Source organism: Phaenicophaeus curvirostris, chromosome 16, assembly GCF_032191515.1.
Source record: "Phaenicophaeus curvirostris isolate KB17595 chromosome 16, BPBGC_Pcur_1.0, whole genome shotgun sequence".
In the NCBI taxonomy this organism is placed as follows: domain Eukaryota; kingdom Metazoa; phylum Chordata; class Aves; order Cuculiformes; family Cuculidae; genus Phaenicophaeus; species Phaenicophaeus curvirostris.
In genome coordinates this window covers 115905-128417 of record NC_091407.1, presented here as the reverse complement: position 1 = coordinate 128417, position 12513 = coordinate 115905, and the positions used below count along the sequence as shown (strand labels likewise).

Below are 12513 nucleotides of genomic sequence, written 5' to 3'. Positions count from 1 at the left end.
CCTGTGGTTTTAGGTCTTCTGTGTTTATTCTTTTTGAAAACCAGTAAAGGTTATAATTTTTGAGTTCTTTTTGTTCACTCCTGCGACTAAAGTCTGGTAACTTCCTAGAATTGGGATCTCTGTGGCTCATCTTTATTTTGTCCTGGGTATCAGCACTACTATGTTCCTACAATGGGAGTGGTGGAGAGGAGAGGTAAGCAGACGGCACGGAATTTTGGGGCGCCGGTGAGGTAGTCTGGCTTATTCTCACCATTGTGGGGCTGAAGGTGAGGAGGAAGTTAAGTAAGTCTTGAAGAGCAAAGTAGTATTTGGCAACTAAATATTTACTTTTGGTTTGGCAGGCACTGTGTGGGCCACCTTGGGAATGGGAAGAGCATTTGATATGAGCTGGGTAGTGGGGAGAAGAAGCACGGGACACTTGTCAGAAGTGTGACAATAATTCTCTTAATTTACTTTACACAGGTGATAACTGCTGCAGCATTTGGCTGTCTGTGAAAGCTGTCCTGTGAAATGCTGACAATGATCAGTGCTCTGCTGACCGTCTGCACTATTTTAGATTTCTGTAGTTTTTTTTTGCAGCTGGCAAAGAGGAACCTGGCAACTGTAGGATCATCCCAGTGAGGTGATGCCGTTGGAGTTTTTTTTCTGCTGACCATGCCTTTTGGTGGTCTGAAAGTTAAGTTGAGGGACCAGGGCTGGGGTGGGCTGTGGCAGAGGGGGAGGCTAGGAATGGCCGGAAGGGGTTTTAGAAGTAGCGTAGGGGAGAGGGCAGTACAGATAGAGTACTCTTTGGGTGGGTAAAAGCATAGGGGCCTACTTCTCAGCCCAAACCTAGCATGTGCCTGGCAGGGCAGTTCCAGATTGTGTCTGTTTTTGTCTAGTCTCTGAAGTCTGTGTAGGATGTCTTAAACTATCTGCAGGTCTTGATGTCCTCTTGTTTAAAGGAATATAGGATGTGCCTTGGACGCCATGTCTAGGGTCCCGAATGCTTGCACTCATCAAGGCAGTGTCGATCGGCACTGCTTCTCTTTCTAAGTGCTGCTAAAGCGTGGATCACTCGTGTTTTGGAAACATCCGGTCAGTTGTCTTTTGCTGCGGCCTTGCAGCCCGCCTCGCCATCTGGGATAGTTAGTCTTCCTTTTAATTGGATCCCTGTTCTGGGACTTGTTCCGTGCATCCTCTGCAACTTTAGGCCTTTAAAAGGGGCTTCTTGCCTGATCATCTTGCCAGTTGTGGCCACATCTCTTTGGAACCCTGCACGGTTCATGGCTTTTCCAGGGCTGCCGTAGGTTCTCCCTCGGAGCCCTGTCTGTTGCCTTGCCCATTGGCATGTGTGGTCCCGGAGTCCTCCTTGTCCCCACGACTCTTCTTTTGTCCGTGCTTCACGATGTCGCTGTTGTGTGCTGGTGTTCTGTGTGTGTTTGTGTCTGGTTGGAGCTGCTCTGCCCAGTGCGTAGTGGAGGTGATAAGAGTCAGCCGAGGTAGACTGGTCCGATTGTGTGCTTAACGTTTTGACGAGACTAGACGTTGCAGTCTAGGGGCGTCCATTACTTTGCAGAAGTAGCAGCCCTTGGTGTGGTGGGTGAGGAGGGTAGTTTCTGCTACTCTCCGGATCCACGGAGGGGACGATAAAACTGTGTGGGAGAAGCCAGTGGAGCGGTAGCAAATGGGTTTGAATGTCAAGGGAGTGGCAGTTCATGTTTGGGTTTGGTTGTGGACTAGCTTTACTTGGCTGTAATGCCCAGAAGAGGCGGCCTCAGTAAAAGCAAGCAAGAGGCTTGGAATTCATGGGGTGTTGCTGAGCGTCAGGGTGACGTCTTTGCTGTTGTGTTTTTCAGATGTAGCGGCCAGACCTGTGTGCTGATAGCCAAGGATGGAGTTGCATGTGGGTAGACCCACCATAGCGAGTTGGGTCTGCTGTGGCGTTGGTGGGAAGATGTGGCTGGAGGCCATGTGACTAGATAATGCCTTTTTGTTTTCTTTTTGCTTTGAAGGCACAGGGCCATGGGCACAGCAGTAGAGTGGCTGAGTAGCTGGCTCAGATGAGGAGAGCAATGCTGAGTTGCGTGAAGCAGCATTTGTTGTTCATGTGTCCTCATGAACGTGAAGGTACAGCCGTCCTTGACCGCTTGTGGCTTCCAGGTGGAGCGCATCCTTGACGTGGCAGCCCAAGATGATGGAAGCCCGGTGGCTGAGCGGTCAAGGTAACTTAGCGGGAGATGGGATTTGCTGGGAGCTGCCTGTCTATTTGGGTTGTGTCAAAGCAGGTCTCTTCAAGCAGGTCTCTTCTTGCAGGTTCAGCATGCGGCATCAGAGGGGCCCAGCTTCGTGTCAGCCAATGGTATGTGAAGGTGAGTTGGTTGTCCGAGGTGGTGTCTAAGAGCCAAGTGCTATGTAGCGACTCAGCTGAGTGTTTTTGGTTTTGGCAGGTGCTGTTCGGGGAGCGTCTGGAAGAGGGTGAGCGCCTGAGGGGAGACTGGGTCATCATGAGGAGGAGCGTGGGAGTGTAGATTTCTCATGGTCACAAAAGGAGATTTTGGTCTTGGAACTGCAGGTGCCCCAGGCCGTGTCAGCTGCCGGTTCTGACGTTTGAGCGAGCAAGGGGCAGGTGAGCAGAATGCCCGTGTGGTTTTGCGATGGGTGACGGGGCGTGGTAGAAGATGTTGGCGGTGTGGTGCCGACAGCTGGCACTGTGTTTTCCTCTTTGTTTTTTCTTGCAGATGCTGAAGAGGAACCCCGTGACTGCAGGATTATTTCCGTTAAGCGCTGTGATTTGAGCTGCTTTGGCCCAGGACAGCTGGAGTCGTGGCCCTCTGAAAGCTAAGTTGAGGGAGCAGAGCTGGGAAGCGGGAGGCGGGTTGGGCTAGCAGGGAGGGGTTTTGAAGGTAGCCTAGGCTGTGCAGGGAGAGTCGTCTTTGGGCCGGTGAAGGCAGAGGGGTGTACTTCTCAGCCCAAACCCTGCACGGGCAGGGCAGTTCCAGCCTGTATCTGTTGGGGTCTAGTCTGTCTAGTCACCGTGCTGCGTCTGAAATTTTCTGCAGGTTTTGATGTCCTCTTTTGTGGTCAAGGCAGGCCGGGCGTGCCTTGGAAGCATCCAGTCAGTCGACTTCTGCTGTGGCCTTGCAGCGCGCCTCGCCATCCGGAAGAGCTACTCTTCCGTTTTCTTGGATCGCTGTTCTAGGACTCGTTCCGCGTATCCTCTGCATCTTTAGGCCTTTAAAAGGGGCTTCTAGCCCGTTCAGCTAGCCAGTTGCGGCCACATCTCTTTGGAACCCTGCACGGTTCATGGCTTTTCCAGGGCTGCCGTAGGTTCTCCCTTGGAGCCCTGTCCGTTGCCTTGCCCATTGGCAAGTGTGGTCCCGGAGTCCTCTTTGTCGCTGTGACTCTTCTTTTGTCCCCGGTTCCCGACGTTGGTCTTGTGTGCTGGTGTTCTGTGTGTGTTTGTGTCTAGTTGGAGCTGCTCTGCCTGGTGCGTAGAGGAATTGGTAAGAGTCAGCCGAGGTAGAGTGGCCTGATTGCGGGCTTAAGGTTTTGATGAGACTAGACGTTGCCGTCTAGGGGCGTCCATTACTTTGCCGTCTAGGGGCGTCCATTACTTTGCCGTCTAGGGGCGTCCATTACTTTGCCGTCTAGGGGCGTCCATTACTTTGCCGTCTAGGGGCGTCCATTACTTTGCCGTCTAGGGGCGTCCATTACTTTGCCGTCTAGGGGCGTCCATTACTTTGCCGTCTAGGGGCGTCCATTACTTTGCCGTCTAGGGGCGTCCATTACTTTGCCGTCTAGGGGCGTCCATTACTTTGCCGTCTAGGGGCGTCCATTACTTTGCCGTCTAGGGGCGTCCATTACTTTGCCGTCTAGGGGCGTCCATTACTTTGCCGTCTAGGGGCGTCCATTACTTTGCAGAAGTAGCAGCCCTAGGTGGGGTGGGTGAGGATGGTAGTTTCTGCTGCTCTCCGGAGCCACGGAGGGGACAACCAAGCTGTGTGGGAGAAGGCAGTGGGAGCGGTGGCGAAGGGGTTTGTACGTCAAGGGAGCGGCAATTCATGTTTGGGTTTGGTTGTGGACTAGCTTTACTTGTCTGTAATGCCCAGAAGAGGCGGCCTCAGTAAAAGCAAGTGAGAGGCTTGGATTTCTTAGGGTGTTGCTGAGCGTCAGGGTGATGTCTTTGCTGTTGTGTTTTTCAGATGTAGAGGCCGGACCTGTGAGCCGAGAGGCACGGATGGAGATGCGTGCGGGTCGAGTGCCATAGCGAGGTGGGTCTGCTGCGGTGTCGGTGGGAAGATGTGGCCGGGGGCTCTGCGACTAGATAATGGGTTTTTGCTTTGCAGGTACGGGGCCGTGGGCCAAGCAGTAGAATGGCAGAGGAGCTGGCTTGGATGAAGAGAGCAACGGTGAGTTGTGTGAAGCCAAAGCGGGGCTGGGAATGGCAGGGAGGGGTTTTAAAAGCAGCACAGGGGAGAGGGCAGTACAGAGAGAGTCGTCTTTGGGCCGGTGAAGGCGGAGGGGCCTGCCTCTCAGCCCAAACCCTGCCTGGGCAGGGCAGTTCCAGCCTGTGTCTGTTGGGGTCTAGTTTGTCTAGTCACCGTGCCGCGTCCGAAATGTTCTGCAGGTCTTGGTGTCCTCTTTTGTGGTCAAGGCTCGCCGGGCGTGCCTTGGGCGCCTCGTCTCGGGTCCCGAGTGCTCATCGAGGCAGTGTCCGCATTAAAGAGCGGGGCGGAGAGCCGGGCGGGGAGCGGGGCGGTTCGCAGAGCGGCTCGGATCCGCTCGGCTGCTGTCGGCTCCGCGCGGCGCCGTTCGGGACGGCTCGGCTCTGCTCTTCGCTGCCCTCCCGCCCGCCGCCGGCTGCGGCCAACGGGGTGCGGGCTGGGGCTGGGAGAGGGACAGCGCCCCCAGGGCCCCCGTGCTCCCACCCCGTCCTCCCCGAGCCCCGCGTGTCCCCTGTCCCTGCCCGGGGTGCCCGCGTCCCCTGTGTGCCCTGACAGCCCCGCGTGCCCCGGCTCCGTGTGTTTCTGCAGCGCTCGGCTCGGTGCGGCGGCGCTCGGCTGCCCCTGGGCAGGGCCCCGCACAGAGCGCTCCCATTGGCTGCGCCGCGCGTCACTCAGCGAGCGGCGGCCAATCAGCGCCGGGAGAGCGCCCGGGGGGCGGGCCGAGGCGGAGCGCGGGCAGGTGGTTCGAGCTCCGCACGGGGCCCGGGCGCCGCCCGCCCTCGCTGCCCGCCGGGGCCCGCGGCCGCAGCGGCACCGCTCGGGAGCGGCTCGAACGGGGCTGGGTCGGGTGAGTCAGAGGCGCCCGGAGAGGCGCGGGGGAGCGCTCTGTGGCCGGCGGCGCCGCTCCGGGCTCGCTGTCCGTGAGCCGCGGCCCTCCCGGGGCCGGCTCGGGCTCAGGGGCGGTCGGGGCCTTCGGGGCTGCGTCTGCGCTCGGCGTGCGGCCCCGCGGGGGAGATCCCCGCTCGGGAGGGGGAGGAGGGAGCGGGGGAAGGGAAGGAGGGGAGAGAGGGGGAAAGCAGGGGGGGAGTATGGGGCACAATGGGAGGAGAAGGGTGGAAAGAAGGAGGTGGGGAGGAGGGGAAGAGGGGAAGGAGCGGAAAGGGAGGTTTGGAAAGCGCTTTTGTGTTGTCGGTCTAGAGAGAGCGGGGGGGGGGGGTGTCGTGTGCAGTGGCGAGAGCTGCAGGGGCAGGGGGGGTTCATTTCATGCACGGTTACTTGGAGTATTTTGCTGTAACAGCTCCTTCCTATTGCTCTGTCAGCAGAAAGAGTCTGACAACTGATGATGAGAGAGCCCCTGCGGGATCCCGACCCCTGCCCAGGGCGAGGGGGGAAGCGATGTGGCGGTGCCCTCCAGGCCAGCAGCGTTCAGGTACGTGGCTTTCTCAGGACTCACTCCTCTTTGCTAATCACTGTCGATCGAGTTGACGGTGCGAGCCAGAATGTTCTCCGCTTTGGGTTAGCAAGCGATGGCATCGTGTTTGGTGAATGCCGGATTGAGGTGACAATACCAGGGTGCCATGGGCTTTGTCAGCCGAACCTGCGCACACCACTCACATGCCCTTGCCCCCATGCACACGCCATGCACGTGCCAGGCTAGCGCCACAACCACCCCACGCACACTCCACGCGCGTGCTTTGAACATGCAAGCAACACGTCACACAGGCCGTGCACGTGTTCTGTGCGTGAAGCGTACATGCCATCCACAGGCAATGCATACGCTAGCACACACCATGAAGATGAAACATCAGCCACGCACACGCCCTGCACACACAAGCAACATGCCACGCATGCCATGCACATGCCACACACACACCGTGCACACACCAGACACACTGCAAGCACGCTGCACGCGTGCCAAGAGGGGAAGGAGGAGGAGGGGTTAGCTTTGGAAAGTGCTTTTATGTTGTCAGTATAGAGAGAGCCAGGAGGGAGGTCGCTTCTTTGATTCCCTTCTGTAACCAGGCTTCTTTGCATTTAAAACTCTTCTGTGTCACAGAGTTTTGCAACGGTGCAACATCCGTAACGCTTGCTGCAGATCCTCTCAGTTCAGACATTTCTCTGTTTCCAGTTACGCTGAGTACCTGTTTAGTCTTTTTGTGTGTTTTGAAGCTTTTTAGACTTCTTTTTAGTATTTGTGTTAAAATACATCTGGTAACAGTGGCATGTAAGGGGAGTTGTCGCATTCTTAATGGTAACTGTAGAGTTAAGGTACCTCGAGTGCCTTGGGGAAATGCAGACGCACCTCTTATATGTCCCTCGTCCTTGCAGAGCATTATGGAGCCTTCCCATCTCTCTTCTACGCTCATGGCGGAAGAAGAGGGCGCCCACGGTGAAACAGAAGCGATTGCCATTCAGGTGACAGGAGAAACATCCAGTCAGCACAGGTTCATGAAAGGCAGGTCTTGCCAAACTAACCTGATTGCCTTCTATAACAAAGTGACTTGCCTACTGGACGAGGGAAAGGCTGTGGATGTATCTTCTTGGACTTTGGTAAAGCCTTTGACATGGTTTCTCACAGCATTCTGCTTCAGAAACTGTCACCTCTGGCCTGGAGAGGCGTGCACTCTCCTGGGTGCAAAACTGGTTGGATGGAGGGCCCAGGGAGTGGTGGGAAATGGAGTTAACTCCAGTTGGAGGCCAGTTACAAGTGGGGTTTCCCAGGGCCCAGCCCTGTTCAGTGTCTTTATCAATGACCTGGATGAAGGCATCGAGTGCACCCTTAGCAACTTCTGCAGATGACACTAAGCTGCGTGGAAGTGTGGATCTGCTGGGGGCTAGGGAGGCTCCAAAGGGATCTGAACAGGCTGGACCGCTGGGCAGAGTCCAATGGGATGAGGTTTAACAAGGCCAAATGCCGGGTCCTGCACTTGGGGCACAACAACCCTATGCTGTGCTACAGACTAGGAGAAGTCTGGTTAGAAAGCTGCCTGGAGAAGAAGGACCTGGGGGTGTTGGTTGACAGGGACTGACCATGAGCCAGCAGTGGCCCAGGTGGCCAAGAAGGCCGATGGCATCTTGGCTTGGATCAGAAACGGCGTGGCCAGCAGGTCCAGGGAGGTTCTTCTCCCTCTGTGCTCGGCACAGGTGAGACCTCACCTTGAATCGTGTGTTCAGTTCTGGGCCCCTCACCACAAGAAGGATGTTGAGGCTCTAGAGCGAGTTTTTTTTTTACGGGAAGGGTCATTGGGCACTGGAACAGGCTGCCCAGGGAGGTGGTTGAGTCACCTTCCCTGTAGGTGTTTAAAGGTCGGGTGGGTGAGGTGCTGAGAGGTATGGTTTAGTGAATGATAGGAATGGTTGGACTCCATGATCCTGGGGGTCTTTTACAACCTAATGATTGTGTGATTCTGTCTCTTTTCCTGACAGCCCAGAAAACCAGTCCAGAGAACGTCCTTGTTGCAGAAAACCTGGCAAAAGTCTCGCAGAACAGCCCTGCTTTTTCAAAGCCCGGTATTCTTCTGTCCCGTCGCAAGGAGTAACGGTGATTTTCTCGTGCTTATTGCTGCCCCCTCAGCGTCTGTCGTATTCTTTAAGTGTGGCTGAACCGGTGCCTCAGGAGGTTGCCAGGTGGGAAAGAGCAGCTGCTAAAATATTTTTCCTGTTAGCTCAAGGGCTAAGGTATCCCGTGGCGCTGAGCTCGGGGCGATGAGATGGAAGCACGGCCTTTCAGAGGCTGCTGTACCTGGGTCAACCGCAGTACGCCTGCCTCCTTTGAGGAGAGCCTCTGTTTGGAAAACTCAGTCGCTTGTCCTCCCTCCGAGTGGCAGGAAGAGCTAGAGCAGCGTGGTGGGCTCGGGCCCGTCTGGCACAGCTCAGAGGATACCGGGTGCCAGGGTGTCGTGTGTGGTGGCAAGTGCTGCAGGGGTAGGAGGTGGTTTATTTCAAGTACGCTTACTTGGAGTACTTTGCTGTAACAGCTCCTTCCTTTTGCTCTGTCAGCAGAAAGAACCTGGCAGACGTGTTGGCGATGAGAGAGCCCCTGTGGGATCCCGACCCCTCCCCAGGGAGAGGGGGGGAAGCAACATGGAGGTGCCCTCCAGGCCAGCAGCGTTCAGGTACGTGGCTTTCTTAGGACTCACTCCTCTTTGCTAATCACTGTTGATCGAGTTGACGGCACGAGCTGGAGTGTTCTCTACGTTGAGTTAGCGTGTGACAGCATCAGATTTGAGTCTGTGCCAGATCGAGACGACAGTACTAGGGTGCGATGTGCTTCGCCAGGCGAACCTGTGCGAAGGGAAGCGTTGCTTGCAACGTGAGGAACAAAATTGTTCCTTGTGCCGACAACAAAAAGGGAGCTGTGAAGTAACCCCAAGAGGGATTATGCAAGAGCATACTAAAGTAGCCAGTGTCGCTGTTGAGCTGCCTTCAGACTGTCTTTTCCACTTTCCCTGTTGCAAACTGACTCCTCGTTAACTTTACAGCTGCTCTGAAAAAAAGCTCCCAAAGCCAGCCCCGCAAATGACAGAGGCAGCTCTGCCGAGCTGGCTGGGTTTCCAAGCTCTACAAGCATGGTTGTGGAAGCGGAATGATCTCTGTAAAATCTATAACCTCGAAGCGTGCCTCGCGTCTTCCTGGTGGCTCGCTCCAGTGCCCGAGGCAGCGAGCGCACTTACAGACAGGCGCCTCCTGCCTTCTTTGCACCGATGATTCCCCCCAATCCCACTCCCCTGCTGCCAGTTTCACCCTCATCAAAACTGCAAGCGTTTGCTTCCTTTTGGCTTTGATTGCTGTTTTCACAGGTTCACGAGGCAAATCCGGTGCGCGAATAAATACCGCAGCGTAGGAGTGAAGCCAGCAACCGGCCACTGACCGTGCCGAAGTCTCCCGACGTCTCAGGTGGTTGCTGGCGTGGATGGGCTTGCATGTGATCATAGGAGGGAGGTCTCATTGCTCTCCGCTCTCTTGACAGGCAAAGAGGAGTGGGAGCGGTTGCTTTTGTGCGGCTGCTCAGCCTTAAACCTACACTCAGTTCCATTCTTGTTATGCTTGATGTGCGGGTGATGGTGAGCTCCGTCTGAGGCACGGCACACGGGCAGTGTCGTGTGGTCTCCGTGGCCTCATTTCGTGTCCAGGCATCTTGTTCTTTCGAGGCCAAACCAGGCTTTGTTCCTTTCTACCAATATCGCGTGCCTGAACTAAACCAAAATGCCTCAGCCGATCGCTGCCCCTCTCTGCCGGGCTGAGTCCCTTTCCTGCAGAGGCTTTGGTGACAGGCGCTTGCTGAACGGGCGCCGACGCGTGTGTCTGGAAGAGCTGCCTCGCCGTCGCACCTCTCGCCTCCACGCGCATGTTTCTCAGGCCTGTAGTCTGGGCCAAGCTCGAGTTGCGTGCAGTGACGTGGTTCCTGCCAGCCGGCGCGTTGCAGGTCTGACCCCGGCAAGGGAAGAGGCGTGCCGGGGGGAGCCTTCTGTGCCTCAGGAGGAGGATAAATAGCAGGGTGCCCGGGCTGCTTTGCTACGCTGGGCTGTCACGTGGGTGTGATTTAGAACATCTTAGCGTAACGAGTTTACACGGGGTAAGGCTCGGTTTGGTTTTGTTTCTCTTTTTGACCAAGTTCATCTAACAGAATAACTGTTAAAACGAATCACGTTCTCTATGGACTTCTCTGAAACTTGGTCCAGTGACACTGCTTTCTGTCTGGCGAGTCCTCCCGTTCCTTGCGGTTTCCTTTCGGGGGGGATGAGTGAAACCCTTGGCCGTTCTTTTGAAGGAGATTCTCTTCTCGGCTTGCTTTGGGGGGGCTGTAGAGCAGGGGCTGCGGGGGTTGGAAGGTCAGAGAAGGAAACGTGGGTGAAGGAGGAAAGCGTTTTTGTCCTGGGGCCGAGGGCCGCCTTGTCTCATTGCCCTGCTAACGATCCTTTCTGTGCGTTCCCTCCTGCAGGTCTCTCTCCTCTGTGCGGCGTAGGAAGTGGATTCCTCTCCTCCTGCGCACACCCAGCTGGAAGACGCGGCCTCGTCCAGACCCTCTGTCCCGGTCGCGCTGCCGCCACCTTTGCTGCGTGACTGGGAAGAGCGTGTCTGTCTCCAAGGATCCTTCGGCCTCTTCTGCCCAGGTGTGGGGAAGCCAGAGGAACCCCGTGTAAACCAGTGTTGTCCACATTAAAGCTTTTGATCGGTCGCCAACTGCCGTACACGTTTTGCTTTTTCAGTGTTGGAAATGAAGAAAGAAGGTGGCGGTGGAGGCAGTTCGGGGCACGTGGCGATGGCGCCGCGAGCCACAGTCCGGCACGGGGAGCGCTGTGCTGCGCAGGCTCCAAGTTGGCAGCCGGCTGCACGCTGTACGGGCGGCCGATGGGCTCGGACGGGCTCGCTGGCGGCCGGGGGCACGTGCCGGATCACGATGGCGTGCGGATATTCGGCAGGGAAGTGTTCTCGCTGTCGATGCGTCTGCCGCTTCCAAAGTCCCCTCGTGTCGGACTGGAATTCCGTGTCCTTTCCTGCAGCGGGTCACTTGTTCCTTTCCAGCCTGCCCGTATGGCACAGCCGCAGGGCCTCCCGTCGGAACGGCGTCCGTCGTCCGGAGACGGCGTGCGGGAGCGGGGAAAGCCGCGGCCTTTCCCCTGGAGGCGCCACCTCTCCCTTTCAGCCGCCGCTCGGAGGTTTCCCGGCCGCAGAGGGCTCGGAGAGCGGCCCCTCGGCACGGAGAGCGGAGCCCGCGGCCGCCGCGGTGCCCGTGAGCGCAGCCCTGCTCGCCGCGGGACCGGAGCGAAGGGGCGGCCCGGGGGAAGGCAGGCGCGGTCTGCGCTGCTGCGGAGCCCGGCAGCGGGGGAGGGTGTGCGGGCAGCGCCGCGGGAGCTGCTGCTCCGGGCGGTTCGGCGCCCGTCGGGATCGAACCCGCGACGGGAGAAAACGGTAAAAACGGGAACGACGGCAAAAAGAGCTTCGCCCGGCTCGGTGCTGCCGCGTTGTGGCCGCGGAGCGGTACTGCAGCCCGGGGACGTGTGGCGACTCAGTGCTGCCGTGCCGTGGCCGCGGACGGTACTGCAGCCCCGGGCGTTGGGGGCGCCCAGGTGCCCGATCATTGACCATATAAGGGCAAACCGGGCCAAGTGCCATAAAAACGAAAATTGCCATAAAGGGGCAAATTGAGTATATGAGGGCGAACTTGGACAACTGCCGTAAAAGAGCAAATTGACCATATAGGGGCAAATTGCCATAAGAGAGAAAATTGACCATGTAAGGGAAAACTGGGCCAATTGCCATAAAAGGTCAAATTACCATATAAGGGCAAATTGAGCACATAAGTGCAAACTGGCCAAATTGACAATAAGAGGGCAAATCGTCCATCAAACGGGCACAGGACACGGCACGGGAAAGCGGGATCCAGAGGCGACCAATCAGAGTGCGGAAACACAGCCAATCAGAACACAGAGCTGGCAAAGTGGGATTGAGAATCGACCAATCAGAGCGCAGAGGCCCAGCCAATCAGAAGGCAGCACTGTCAAGGTGGGATCGAGAAGGGACCAATCAGAGCGCGGAACGCACAGCCCTGCGATGCCCAAGGCAATGAATGGGGGGTGCCAAGTGCTGCCGCGCCGTGGCTGCGGAGCGGTACTGCAGCCCAGGGCTGAGGGGGACGGGACGACCCACAGGGGCGGGGCGGAGCGCAGGGCGGGGCGTGGGGAGGGGAGCGGTGCAGAACGGAGAGGGACAACGTCCCGCGTCCCTCTTTGAAGCTCCCCGCCCCTGTCCGCGGTGCACGAGTCCCCTCGGCTCGGCCCCGCGCGGCTCGCTCAGGCTGCGTTGGGTTCCGCTCGGTGCCTGCAGGCTGCCGTTGAAACGGCCCCGCGGGGAAAGCGGGCGCCATGCTAAACGGAACGCAGCGGCTCCATGAGGTGCGCCGCCATGTTGTACGGCACGCATGCGCAGTGAGTCCAAAGGGACGTCGCCATGTTGCATGACACGCATGCACAGTGACTGCTTATGGGCGCCGCCATTTTGTACGGCACGCATGCGCAGTGACTGCTTATGGGCGCCGCCATGTTGTACGGCACGCATGCGCAGTGAGTCCAAAGGGACGTCGCCA

The 12513-nt window shown here is 57.4% G+C and overlaps 1 protein-coding gene across 9 annotated transcripts; it reads left to right on the top strand.

The window, feature by feature from the left end:
* Positions 1-5190: 5190 nt before the first annotated feature.
* Positions 5191-10610, top strand: LOC138727419 (uncharacterized). Of its 9 annotated transcripts, none has more exons than XR_011338555.1 (7): positions 5191-5274; positions 5747-5856; positions 6756-6871; positions 7854-8054; positions 8427-8542; positions 9227-9323; positions 10369-10610. XR_011338555.1 is itself a non-coding variant. In XM_069869823.1 (7 exons), exons 2-6 carry the CDS (start codon positions 5767-5769, stop codon positions 9294-9296), a joined length of 507 nt encoding a protein of 168 aa, XP_069725924.1. In that variant the 5' UTR covers positions 5191-5274; positions 5747-5766; the 3' UTR covers positions 9297-9323; positions 10369-10610. The 9 variants fall into 9 exon arrangements, 6 of the variants coding, with proteins under 6 accessions (XP_069725924.1, XP_069725921.1, XP_069725919.1 ...); XM_069869823.1 differs by having other exon boundaries at positions 7854-7968; XM_069869820.1 differs by lacking the exon at positions 9227-9323 and having other exon boundaries at positions 8430-8542.
* Positions 10611-12513: the final 1903 nt, after the last annotated feature.